This window comes from Carettochelys insculpta, chromosome 32, assembly GCF_033958435.1.
Source record: "Carettochelys insculpta isolate YL-2023 chromosome 32, ASM3395843v1, whole genome shotgun sequence".
In the NCBI taxonomy this organism is placed as follows: domain Eukaryota; kingdom Metazoa; phylum Chordata; order Testudines; family Carettochelyidae; genus Carettochelys; species Carettochelys insculpta.
The window spans coordinates 6898840-6912204 of record NC_134168.1 but is presented as its reverse complement, the minus strand read 5'-3'; the positions used below and the strand labels follow the sequence as shown (position 1 = coordinate 6912204).

The window sequence follows — 13365 nt, the reverse complement described above, 5'->3', positions numbered from 1 at the left end:
TCTTGCCGCCTAACATCGATGTTAACATGGAAATAGCGCCCGACACGTGTAGCCATGACGGGCGCTATTTCGAAGTTAGTGCCGCTACTTCGAAGTAGCGTGCACGTGTAGACATGGCTGATAGGGGCTCTTTGGCATACTTGGCTAATCTAATTCTTCACTTCCTGCCCCTCTAGATAGATAGATAGATAGATACATAGATAGATACAGTGTATGGGGATAGATAGGTAGATAGATAGATAGATAGATAGCTGGATATGGTGTATGGGGATAGATAGATAGATAGATAGATAGATAGATAGATAGATAGATAGATAATTGTTGCAATGCCAACACAAATAATGAGAAGAGATCCATTTATGCATCAGCTGTACCATTACAGGACCTTTGTGACTTCAGCCAATGCCTAAGCAGACAAACTCCATCGTAATGCTCAGATCCTCCAATAAGGTTTCCAGAGCAATTGTGACTGTGTGTGTCTGCATTTGTGATGAAGTGTAAATGTGAGTTTGTGAATGTTTGCATGTGAAGGTGGTGCTCTGAGGATGTTTTCTTTGTGACTGCGTTAGTTTGCATACATGAGTGAGAATGTATGTGATTTTGTATATATTGCAGTCTGTGTGTGTGTGTGTGTGCGTGTGTATGTGAAAGAACAAATGTGCCTGTTAACAGGTGTCACTGAGTGTGTGCGTGGAGATGGTTAAATCATAGGAATAGTGTGGGGAGAAAAATCTATCTATCTGTCTATATATCTGTCTATCTATCTATCTATCTATCTATCCCCATACATCACATCTGTCTATCTATCTATCTATCTATCCTCATACACCGCATCTATCTATCTATCTATCTATCTATCTATCTATCCCCATACACTGCATCTATCTATCTATCCATCTATCTATCCCCATATACCGTATCTATCTATCTATTCCCATACACCGTCTGTATCTCTCTATCTATCCCCATACACTGTACCTATCTATCTATCTTTCTATCTATCCCCATACACCGCATCTATCTATCTGTCTATCCCCATACACCGTATATATCTATCTCTCTATGTATATATCCCCATACACCATATGTATCTATCTATCTCTCTATCTATCCCCATACACCGTATCTATCTATCTATTATATTATATTATGTTATGTTATATTATATTATATTATATTAATGCTTTTGCTTTCTACTTGTGACACACATCCACACATTAACTTGACCTTGGTGTATATAAAAAAATTCATTCCATAAATGGATGGGAAAAATTAAAGGTAATATTGATGTCAGGAAATATGCTGTACGCGTTTGATAGAAAAGTTGGAAGTGGATTGCACAATTCAAAACAAGAAAGTACAGGGCACCCTTTACATATGTCGGGGATAGGGACCATAAATTTACGTCTTGAAAGGAAATGATGTGTAATAAGGAATTTTCCCCCATAAGAAATAATGTAAATAGAAGGTTATAGGGACTGTAAGAACATAACATTTGCCTATGTGACTATTTAAACCCTAATGTACCACTCACTCACCATATCATATATTTAAAACATTTTAAGCAACAATTAAAGAGATCCTAACCCCAAAGTACATTTTGAACCATTTTATCGTGTGTGCCATTACCACGCATGAATTTAAAGCATTTTAAGCCACTTTTAAAGAAATGATCCGAACCCAAAATTCATTTTAATCTGTTTTTAATCCTATTTTTATCCTTCTGAGACAGAGGAGAGTCAAAGAGGATGCTGAGAAGGGATTCTAATATTTCATTTTCTAAATGACGTAAGTGAAAGACATTTTTACGTAGTGTTCCTCCAATTTTCGATGGTGTGAGTGTGAAATAACTTATATCGGAGAGACTTATACCGAGGACTGACCATAGTCTGGGACTGATTACTTTGAGATATGGCAGTGGAGACCCAATTTCGGGACCAGACCACAAGTGGAGAAAACCACTGTTCCCTTTTCCCCGTACATGGTCTGTAAGAAAACCCCATGTACTCAATGACTGAGAGACTTTCCCTTCAGCACAAGGAATGCTGCATCTGGCTCCGCATTCTAAGATGCAAGATGTCGGAGGTTTGGTGATGTAGTGAGATGATGGTTATTTCAAAGCAACTAACAGATGACAATTTATGCAAGAGGGCATTGAGTGGTGATGGAATCGTAGACCACTACAACTGGAAGGGACCTCAAGAGGTCATCAAGCCCTCACAGCAGGACCAAGCTCAGTCTAGAATCTCTAGACGGTCCCTAATACATGTGTATCTAACCTACTCTTAAATATCTCCAGTGATAGGATGTTGACTCTTGGGGAAGTATTGATGCACCAAAGACTCTAATGAGCATGGTTTTCTCACTAGTTATATTGCAGCCAAAACAGTGTTACTGAGAGCCGATTTCATTTATACAAAATTCCACCCCCACTTTTGCTCATTATAAAATATATTCAAGAGACTAAGTAACCAATGCAGATGAAACTTATTGTTAAAAAACCGTACTAATAAGAGGCAGAAAAAAGGGATCAGGATGTGACAGGATGGATCATCTGATGATTACTTATTCAATCCTTTCCCTCTGAAGCATCTGGCATTGGCCATGGATGGAAGACAGAACATGGGGCTAAACGGACCTTTGGTCTGACCCAGTGTGGCTGTATTCATTTTTTTAATTTCTTCATTTCAGATCCATTCTCTCTTGGGCATGTTTTGCTAGAGCCCTTCTCTGATGGGTTCCCCCAGGATGCTTCCTGGATATGAGATTCCACAACACTCTCTGGGCTGTCTCACACTGCTGTTGTGGCAAGTTATGACCCCGTTCTGTTCCCACCCTTCTTCTTGGGTTCACACATATAGGGACACACTCAGCTGCAAGTACGGGCAGTTTCCATGACCAGATGTATGAACCAGGAACAGAGAAGCTACTATCAAGATACCCACCAGATACCAAGTCCAGGACCCCAGAATTGTGCTGCCCTGCCCTCATCAAAACACCAACCAGTAGGAATTTGTTACTCCCTCAATATGGAGAGGAATAGACATATTTATGCGAATCAAGCTGAGAGTTCTTTTTTTCCAGATGCTTCACATAGAAGCAATCTGGTTTAGGAGAAACTACAAACAAGTTTAATAGCTATGAACAATAGATTTTAAGTGTTAATCTACAGGGAGAGAGCAAACCCATCAAAGCATGTTACATAGCAAATAAAAAAAAATGAAACCTAAGTTTAAGCACTGGTTAGATGGACTCTGATGTGTTCCTCACCCTGATGGATTCTCAGGGCATGAGCAGTATTGGCTTTGAGGCTTAAGTTTTTCAGGTTTCCATTCACAGGCGAGACATCCCTTTTACCTGCCTCTGGTCCTTCCTCCAGTTCAGTCTTTGTTCCTCAGGCCTTTCCAGGAGTCCTCTTGTGTGGGGAGGGAAGAAGAACAGAGGAGATCATTCTATGCCTTATATGGCTTAAGCACAGCTCAGGCAGCCAGTGCGTCAACATTTGGTTCCCAGATTAGTTTGTGGGAAAAAAACAGACATCCCAGGATGGAATCTGCAGACATGGGGCCAGGTCACCTGCCCTGGGAGAATCACAGCAGCCATTAATTACAGGTGTTCTGGAGTGCTCTCCTGTATTTTCACCAGGTGGGAGATAAATTTCCCCTGAGACTGTTGTTGTACCTAATGACTCATTATCTTGAATCACAAAAAGCAAGCGTCTTCCCTACTGGGCATTAACAAATGCACCTATATGTAAACGCACCTAGAACATGTACGTAGTCAACAGTCTTTCCTTCAGACACAAAAATAACACAGTAATTCAAAGAGAAAAATCAGACTCAGAAATCAGAACTTTTCCAATGACACATTAGATCACCAATCTTCAACAAAAGGCATAATAATTATAATCATATCAAACTAAAATCACTCATAAGAATATATTGTAACCTACTCACTTACTGGGTATGGTTAGCTGTCCTATGCAGAGGCACCTCTGTCACTTGTACAACCTCCTCTATGCCCTTGGCTAAGAAGAACAGAGCTTTCAGCTCAAACTGCAGAAGGTCCTTGACAAAGGTCCACAGATCCCAGGTTCAAGCTCACAGAAGGGCAGTTACATAATTGCATGATGTGAATCTTCATTTACTTTCCCCCTGGGATGAATTAACCCATCCTATTTTTTCTTATATGAGGACACATGAGCAAGTGTTTTTGTTTTCTAAACAAGAGGGCTGTGGCTACATGGTTTTGTCAACAAAACTGGTGGAACATCCACACACAAAATGCATTTTGTCAACAGTCTGTCAGCAAAACTCAGCACTTCCACCAACAACCTTCTGCCTCAGGTATCTAAAAGGGTGTCATAAGGAGGAGGGAGAAAACTTGTTCTTCTTGGCCTCTGAGGATAGAACAAGAGGCAATGGGCTTAAACTGCAGCAAGGGAGGCTTAGGTCGGACATCAGGAAAAAGTTCCTAACTCTCAGGGTGGTCAAACATTGGTATAAATTGCCTAGGGAGGTTGTGGAATCTCCATCACTGGAGATATTTAAGAACAGGTTAGATACATGTCTACCAGTGATGGTCTAGGCAGTACTTGGTCCTGCCATGAGTGCAGGGGGCTGGACTCGATGACCTCTTCGAGTCCCTTCTGGTCCTAGCATGCTATGATTCTATGACTCTGGCCCAGATGAGAAAGAGAGCCATTTGTCAACAGGTTCTGTTGACAAAAAAAAAACTGTGTGGACATTCTGGGAGGCCTTTTCTCGACAGATAGGGTGTCAATGGGCAGCCCTGTCTGCTGTGCTTCTGGGTGCCTGTTTTGTTGAGAGACTGGCTGGATAGTCCAAACGGTCTGTCAACAGAGTGGAGCACTCTTTTAACTGGCTTTTGTGCATGGTCACACTTTGTCAACAGAAGTTTTGTCGGGAAATCTCTTCCGACAGTGACTTCTGTTGATCGATGGCTGTAGTGTAACAATAACCAAAGATTTTCAATGGCAGTTGGCCACCTAATTCCCTTTTGTTTCTTTGAGTATCTCAGCCCAAGAAGAGGCTTGAAGTTTTTGACTGTCTCCCCAAAAAAATTAGCATAGTTATTGATAAACATGCTTTAATGTTTAACTTGGACCATTTTGCGTGTGATGATAATTAGTTGGTTAGACACTCTACAAACTTACACTTCTGCTTCTACTCAACATACATTCACTCTTATCCAGTCTAAAGATACAGAGCAATGAACAAAATAATGAAGAGGAACAGGCTGGTGCTCATGAGAAGTCATTAACAACCCACCCACTGGCTTCACACATATCCTGGTCTTTGGAGTTGAAACTGTTGTTTGGCCAAGTGTCCAGACAGTCATCACCGTCTTGCAGAAGCACATGGATTCACATCTGAGAAAGCCCAGCTGAGTCTTCCAAGTCCTTTGAGCTAGCCTGTGGGCAACCACTGGGGAATTTGGGATTTAACTATCTGATGTATAAACACAACACAAGAATTCACTCGATGACTCTAAACTGTGTCTTCACTAACATATCCCCCTGAGAACATCAGGCTTTCAATTAGACCCTTTTGACTATTAATTAACGGCAATATCGATTGTATCATGTCATCTGAAATATTGTTAGTAAGGTACCCAGAGTTTTCAATAACTTGGTCCAAGCTGTTTCCTGGTGTAACTCTTTTCTTTCCAAACAGCAGTACAGCAGAAAGGGACGTAGGGTTTTTGGTGGATGGAAGGCTGGATAGGAGTAAACAGTGCACCCTTGTAGCCAAGAAGGCTAAGGGCATACTAGGGTGCATTAGGAGGAGCATTTCGAGCAGATCTAGAGAAGTAGTTATTCCTCTTTATTCGGCACTGGTGAGGCCACATCTGGAATATTGTGTCCGATTTTGGGCCCCCCAGTATAAAAAGGATGTGGATGTTCTCGAGTAGGTTCAGCAGAGGGCAACACAAATGATTAAGGGACTGGAACACATGACCTACAAGGAGAGGCTGAGGGATTTGAGCTTATTTAGTTTACAGAAGAGAAGGCTGAGGAGAAATTTAATAGCAGCCTTCAATTTCCTGAAGGGGATCTCTAAAGAGGATGGTGAGAGGCTGTTCTCAATGGTGCAGAACAAGGAGCAATGGTCTGAAGTTAAAGAAGAAGAGGAGAAGGTTGGGTATTAGGAAAAACTACTTCACCAGGAGGGAGGTGAAGCACTGGAATGTGTTCCCTAGAGAGGTTGTGAATTCTCCATTCCTCAAGGTTTTTAAGTCCTGGCTTGACATGGTTCTGGCTGGGATGACTTAGTTGGGGTTGATCCTACTTGAAGCGGGGGCTGAACTAGATGACCTCATGAGGTCCCTTCTGGCCCTATGATTCTATGATTCTATGACAGGCTCCAAGCCAGGGGGGCAGCTGGAGTCTGAGGATGTCCCATGGAGCCCGACCCTCTACCCCTCGACAAGATGGAGGTCAGTGCTGGCCCACGTATCCCCAGCTCTCCATGAGCAGCCACCATCTGGGGAGAGCAGGTTCCCTGCCCCCAGAAGGGGCTGCCAGCCACAGAACTTAGCCCCAGTCCCTGGGAGGAGCCACCACCACCATGGAACCACCCTTGCCGTCCTGCTAAGTTCCCTGCAGCCACCCAGTCCCCTGCCCTGGGCTCCTGCCCTGACTTCTGCATCTTCCAAACACTGCCCTGAACCCCCCCTCCCCGCACCCTGTGCCGTCACTATGACTCCTTCCACCCCTCCACCTTACACTTCCCAACCCTGCCAGCTACCTGCCCACATTCCTTCACACCCTATCCTGAGCCCCTCCCCACATCTCCCAGCTCCTTGCCGTGTCTTCTGCACCCTCACACCCTGCCCTGAGGCTCTCCGCATGTCTCAGGCTACTGCCTCAACCTTCCCTCACACCATTCTCTCTCCCCAACCCAGATTTCTACATCTCCCAACTCTTGCCCTGAAACCCCACAACTCCCAAACCTCCTGCCCTGACTTCTGCACCCCTACACTCTTCCGAGGGCCCCCTGCCCTAAGTCTGGTACTTCCCAACCCCTGCCCTGAACTCTCCCAGCTATCTGTCCACCCATTCACCCTACCTGAGGTTCCCACAAAGACCCATTCTAGCTACACACTTGCATAGCTGCCTAGTGTAGACCAAGCCTGAGACTGCCAACCCCTCACAGACGTCCATTTTTCTTTGCAGTGACAGATCTGCATAGACTATCACACAAAATTCTCCACTCACTGTGACATCAACTTTTTTTCAGCTGATGTTCAGAGGCACACTTGAAAACAAATGGTCCTGGACAGTGGCAAGAGGATGACATTGTATTCAGTGGGAATGGAACTGACTCGGAACCAATCAAAACAGTTACACTTCTTGTAGAATGGCGCACCACTGGACATGTACTCATCAAGGAAGCAGAGAGCTTTGATGAAACGCATCTGATAAATAAAACCTACTTTACATAAAGAATGTAAAGAAACTTGCATGAAGGATGAAAGTTCCAAAAGTGGAAGGAAAAATGGTGAATAAGAGGCCACCTTGTTCTGAAGATCTCAACTGAGTCATGTTAAAGAAACTATATCCATTCTTCTCTATTTCACTGTATGCTACAATTTGGGCTTGAAGACCACATGGTTACATCTGCATGGAGCCTTAATGCCGGCAGCATGATGCAAAGGAGGGCTCTTGAAAATGCAAATGGCTCTGCATTTGCATAGTCACATGGCTAATTTGCATACTTCTGTGGGATCGCCCTGCCAGTAGATGCTGCTCTTGTCAGAAAATGCGCTGTGTAGATGTGGTTCCGGGGATAAGGGGCTGCCGACAATGGGGGCGGAGGTTTGCCAACAGAACCATGTCTACATGGTGCATTTTCTGACAACAGTGGCCTCTGCCGGCAGGGCAATCCCACGTGAGTATGCAAATGAGCCCTATGACTATGAAAATGATTAGGCATTTGAATTTTAGAGAGCCCGCCTTTGCATCATGCTGCAGACAACACGGCTCAGTGTAGATGTAGCCTATAACTGTTTTATAAAGCAACCAGTTTACGAATAGCTCTTCTCAGGGACTCATTCACCTCCTTGCTTCTCATGCTGTACACGATGGGGTTGAGCAATGGAGTCAGGACAGTGTAGAAGACAGAGAATATTTTGTTTAGGACCTTGCTAGTGTTGCCAGTTGGAACCATATAGACAGTAATCACGGTCAAGTAGAAAATCACAAGCATAATGAGGTGGGAGGAGCAGGTGGAAAAGGCCTTTTTCCTCCCTGTGTTGGAAGGGATTCTCAGGATGGTGGAGATGATACAAACGTAGGATGTCAGGGTCAGTAGACAGGGCACAAATGTCCAGATGGTAGCAATTGCAAACGTCACCAGTTCCAGAGTTTGGGTCTCATCACAGGCCAGCTGTAGCATGGGTGAAAAATCGCAAAAGAAATGGTCTATTTCTTTAGAATCACAGAACGTTGTCTGCAGCAATAAAATCATCCCTATACTGCATGTTGTTATGCTACTTAACCAGGACCCTGCCACTAGCTGGCCACAAACTCTGCCATTCATCAGAGTGGTGTAACGGAGGGGATAGCATATCGCTAAGTACCGGTCGTAAGACATTGCCGTGAGGAGCAGAGATTCTGCTGTTGACGTGATACCGAAGAAATACAATTGCACCATGCAACCCTTAACAGAAATGGTTCTGTCCCCAGTCAGGAGACTGGCCAGCATCTTGGGCAGCAAGACAGAGATGAGGCAGGTCTCCAACCAGGACAAGTTCCCCAGTAAGTAATACATGGGGATGTGAAGGTGTTGATCAGCCACAATTAGTGCAACGATGAGAATATTCCCGGTCACAGTCAATATGTAGATCACTAGAAACAGCAGGAAGAGAAAGGGTAGAAGTTCAGGTGGGTTCCCAAACCCTAAAAGGATGAATTCCATGATGGGTGTTTGATTTCTTCCTCCTCCTCGTTCCATAATATGCATCTGGAAAAAGGAAAAAAATAAATAATTATGGAGTACAAACATTCAGGTTGTGCTCCAAGTTACACCAGCAGAAACCTGGCCTAGATAACTTCATACCCCGTTGTACCGCTCCACTGGGGAAGAGAAAAAGAATTTGCCAATAAATACATCAAGACCAGGGGGCTAGCTCAGTAGTTAGAGAATTGGTGTTGTAAAGCCAGAGTTGTGAACTCAGCCCTTGAAAGGGGTCTTTCAAGGGTTGGGGGCAAGCTAGATCTCACAAAAGAAAAAAATCTGTGAAGGATAATGATAGGTCCTGCTGCGAAAGCAGGGGACTGGACTGGATGACCTCTCAAGATCTCTTCCACTTCTATGAGGTATGTATGTCTCTGTCTTATGTTGAGCTTACAATGAATTTGTCAAACAAAATTTTGAGGCGGAAAGGGACTTTGAAGTAGCCCAGGAACTTTGAAGTTCCCGCGGGTGAGGTGTGGCTACGTGCAAGCGGCACTTTGAAGTTTAACACTTTGAAGTTGCCACAGGGGCGAATTAGCTTAATGAAGTCCTGCATATGCACCACCATATGTTAGCTTAATGAAGTCCTGCATATGCACCACCATATGTTAGCCGGTGGCCAGGTAATGTGCGGTGAGGTACTCCCCTGGGTCCTAAGCAACCCAGTTTTTTTACTGTTAGAGCAGGCAGCTCCTAGCACACTCACCCACGGCCAGGCTGTAGTAACCAAACGGTTAAAGTTCTTTTGTTGTGCCGGCTGTGTTGCAGTGACAAAAGGGTTAACAAAATAGTTAGGCTTGGATCTTAACTAGTTACAAGTTTATTAAGCTACAGTTATAAGCGTGCGGTTACAAAAGGCTATTGTTTACTTCTTATATGCTAGCAAAGTACAGGTGTTAACAAGTTACGTTACAATCCAATACAAAGATATCTGTTACCATCTAACACAATGATATCTTGATACTAGTTACAGAGCTCTAATTCTTTAGCTGTGCACAAAAAAAGTCAGAGACCTAGCATGGGTGTATCTTACCCTCTCTGCGTCTCCTCGATACCAGCGTAGCCAAGCCGGATCGGTCACTCAATTCCGACGGAAAGACGAATACGAGGTTGGGCGTCCCCAGCTGTGGACCTCGGGAGGCAATCACCTGACCCGACCAGCAGGAAGTTGGTCGAATGCACTCAAAGTTAGAGTTCTGCTGGACCCATCTTTTATACCCACTTTTGGGTTACGTATTCTCTTTCTTATCTATGGTGCCAGATCATACTGGTCTGTCTTTGTGACGCCAGTTTGCTACAAGGGCATTTCTACTTAGTTTGCACTTGTAAGACAAGAGATAAACAATTTAGGAGTACAGGACATTCTTTTGTGCGGGCGGGGCACGTCCCCTTCTGAGTGATTGTGTGTGTGCATCATATTGATCAATGCCAGCTGGGGTGATTTCTTGAGGGTCCACCCCCCCTCTCATGTTGACAGTCTGGCTTGTTAGCCTTCTAGCTGTACTTTCTGCTTCTCAGGGTCACGATAAGCCAGCATATCTGGGCCTCAATGAGGGCATCAAAGACTGTGCTGTCAGCAGCCATTTCCGTGCCCTGTGTGCTCCTCAGTGGCGGGGGGGGGGCAACGAGCAAGCTGGCTTGTAAGGGGGAGACTCTGTCTGGCTACAACCACCTCATTAATAATCTTCCAACACCCTACTTACCATGCTCCTTTCAAAGCTGGGAGCTAGAGTAGACACAGCCAGAAAGACTCATATCATGGTGATGCTGAGATTCTAATACAGGCGAACCAAGAACAATGAACCCTACTGAATTATGGAGCTAATCTGTCAATTGAAATTGAAATGAAGACTCTTAGACTTCTCAGGATGTTTATGACATCAGCCTCATATAAACAAACCTCGAAGATGTAGGAATACAGCAATCCTTTGGAAATTAGAGGTATTTAGACTTCAGACATGGATATCCCTACCTTGCCACTGGGACATGTAATCCCAGGCTTAGGTGGACCTTCCTGAACTCTTCTTGATCAAGACAGTAGAATGAAATTAGCAGTGAAAGAAGGGAAACACAGACAGTGGCTCGGGATAGGCACTTGGCTACATATGTAGCATCTCAGATGGGATTAGGATCAGGTACGTAGGACATGCTACAAAGTTTACATTGCTATTATTAGCAAAAAATGTCTGTCAAGGGTAGAGTGTATAGAATAATTCTACAACAGGAATTACTCTTCCCAGATGCAGTATGTACATTCTCCTTAAGCCACGTATCAAAACCCTGAAGAATCAGAACTTTGAATGCAGCTCTACACAGCTGTCCTGCAACAGAGGAGATTCAAAAACATTTTTCACCCTTTGATAAATGTGCATGAGACACACAGACACAAAAATGGTCATTGAGGTGGACCACAATCTGCTACCAGTTCTGTTACCCGAGACTAAATGGAATCAGGATTGGCTTTACTGAAGTGCAACTCAGATTGGAAATCAACACCATATATACCTATATATATCCATATCTATCTCTCTATCTATCTCTCTATCCGTATGGAGATACACATCTAATAGAACTAGAAGGGACCTTGGGAGGCCCTGCCCTCTTGGAAGGACCAAACACCATCCCTATATAAAGAAACATAAGGGAAAGAAAAACAAAAACTCATCAAGAGAGAAGTAAGAGTCGTTTTTACAGATGGAATAATGTACCTGGAGAAAAATGGGAAAAAAATGGAGGAAAAATGACGACGTATGTACAAAACATGAAACGAAAATTGGGAGAAAGGGAAAGAGAGAAAAAGATTATTCAGTTTTCCAAATGTTAGGAGCTATAAAACTGATACCTATTGAAAAAGAAGTATCAGATCCCTGCCGTTAAAACAGAAGTTTCAGCCCTAATCAATGTGAAATTTCTTCCTTACTTCTCTCCTATTCGCCTCTTGATACACCAAACATTCTGATCTGCTGCCAATGGTGTTACGATGTCTACCCCAGCAGTACCTTTATGCCGGTGCAACATGAATGTGTGACAGAAGAAATGGAAATCCAGAAAAACAAACCCACACAGAGGGCAGACTGGATGGGTTTTTTTGCTTCAGAAATTTTATGAGCAATCAAACTTGTGCGCTGAAAAAAAAACACACACACACACACAAGAAGCCACTAAAGTAGATAGCTTCATGGAGGATAGATCCAGAGATGGCTGGTAGCCAGGATGGGAGAAAGGATGTCCTAGACTCTCTTTGCCAGAACCTGACAATGGGCAACAGAGAATGGGTCACCTGATGATCACCTGTTCTAATCATTCCCTTTGAAACACCTGCTAATAGAGTCAGGAGACAGGACGTTGGCCTAGATGGACTTTCATTCTGAGCTGGTGTGGATGTTCTTATGTTCTAAATCTGAGCAACACGTTGCTCATTTCTAGCCATATTTTTCCACACCCCATATACTTTTGTCGACTTTCACCCTGGATTGAACAAATTTTCTCTCTGTCATGGTGGATTCCTGAGCTGGTCTTTTTAATTTTCTAAATCAGAGTGTTTGATTTTAACTGTGCTGCTTCTCCCTTCACGCATTTTGAAAATTTTCATGAAACCTAGGCATTCTTTTCCACTGGCAATGCATATGACACATTAACCCAGCATTGGCTGGCATAACAAAATTCACTCCCTATGTGGATGGAAAAAAAAAAAAGGGAAAAATTGGTTAGCGGAAATGTGCTCTGTATTTTTTGGGGGAAAGGGGGAGCTGGAGTGATGTCCTGTAAATAGAACTGTAGTCTGCAGCTGTGTATATTCAGAGTCCCTATCTGATGTAGAGACCATAACTGTTGCTTTAGCCACTGTGACAAATCCCTTGTGGGCCCCCTAAGGTTCTGTGCTTCCTGGCAGATTTTATTGAGTGCCTCGGAGACCCAAGGTGGCCCTTCTGCTGCCTTGAGTCTTTCCCGAGGCAAGAGTCGCCATTTACTGAGCCATTTTCATCATGGACAAGTCATAAGAGGAGGAGCAAGCCCTCTTCAGAAGACTTGGACGCTCCTTCCTTCCACTCAGCTGCTCTGCAAGGGAAGGGTCAGGGGAGCACAGGCCCACCCACTACTCTGGGCTCCAGCCCAGGGACTATAGGTGGGTGGCACCTGATGGGGCTTTTCCTGTGCCCCAAACACAGCAGCCATTCCCTGGGCCACTTCTCCAACCACTTCCCTCTAGCACCTTCACCCTGTGCCTGGTGGAGTCATTTCTCTCTCCAGAACCTCAGTCCTCCAGCAACTCTTCCTGGTCCGCTCCTCATCTCCTTCACCCCTCTCTGCATGGGGAAACATTTTATAGTGATCCAGAGGCCTTAACTGGCAGCAGGTGTCTGATTAAAGGTTTTTTGCTGTA

General features: G+C 44.1%; 1 protein-coding gene across 1 annotated transcript; it reads right to left on the bottom strand.

Annotated features, from left to right (window-relative positions):
* Nucleotides 1-8033: 8033 nt before the first annotated feature.
* LOC142004837 (olfactory receptor 1E16-like) lies at nt 8034-8978 on the bottom strand. Its single transcript, XM_074982519.1, has one exon. The coding sequence runs from the start codon at nt 8976-8978 to the stop codon at nt 8034-8036; it is 945 nt and encodes a 314-aa protein (XP_074838620.1).
* Nucleotides 8979-13365: the final 4387 nt, after the last annotated feature.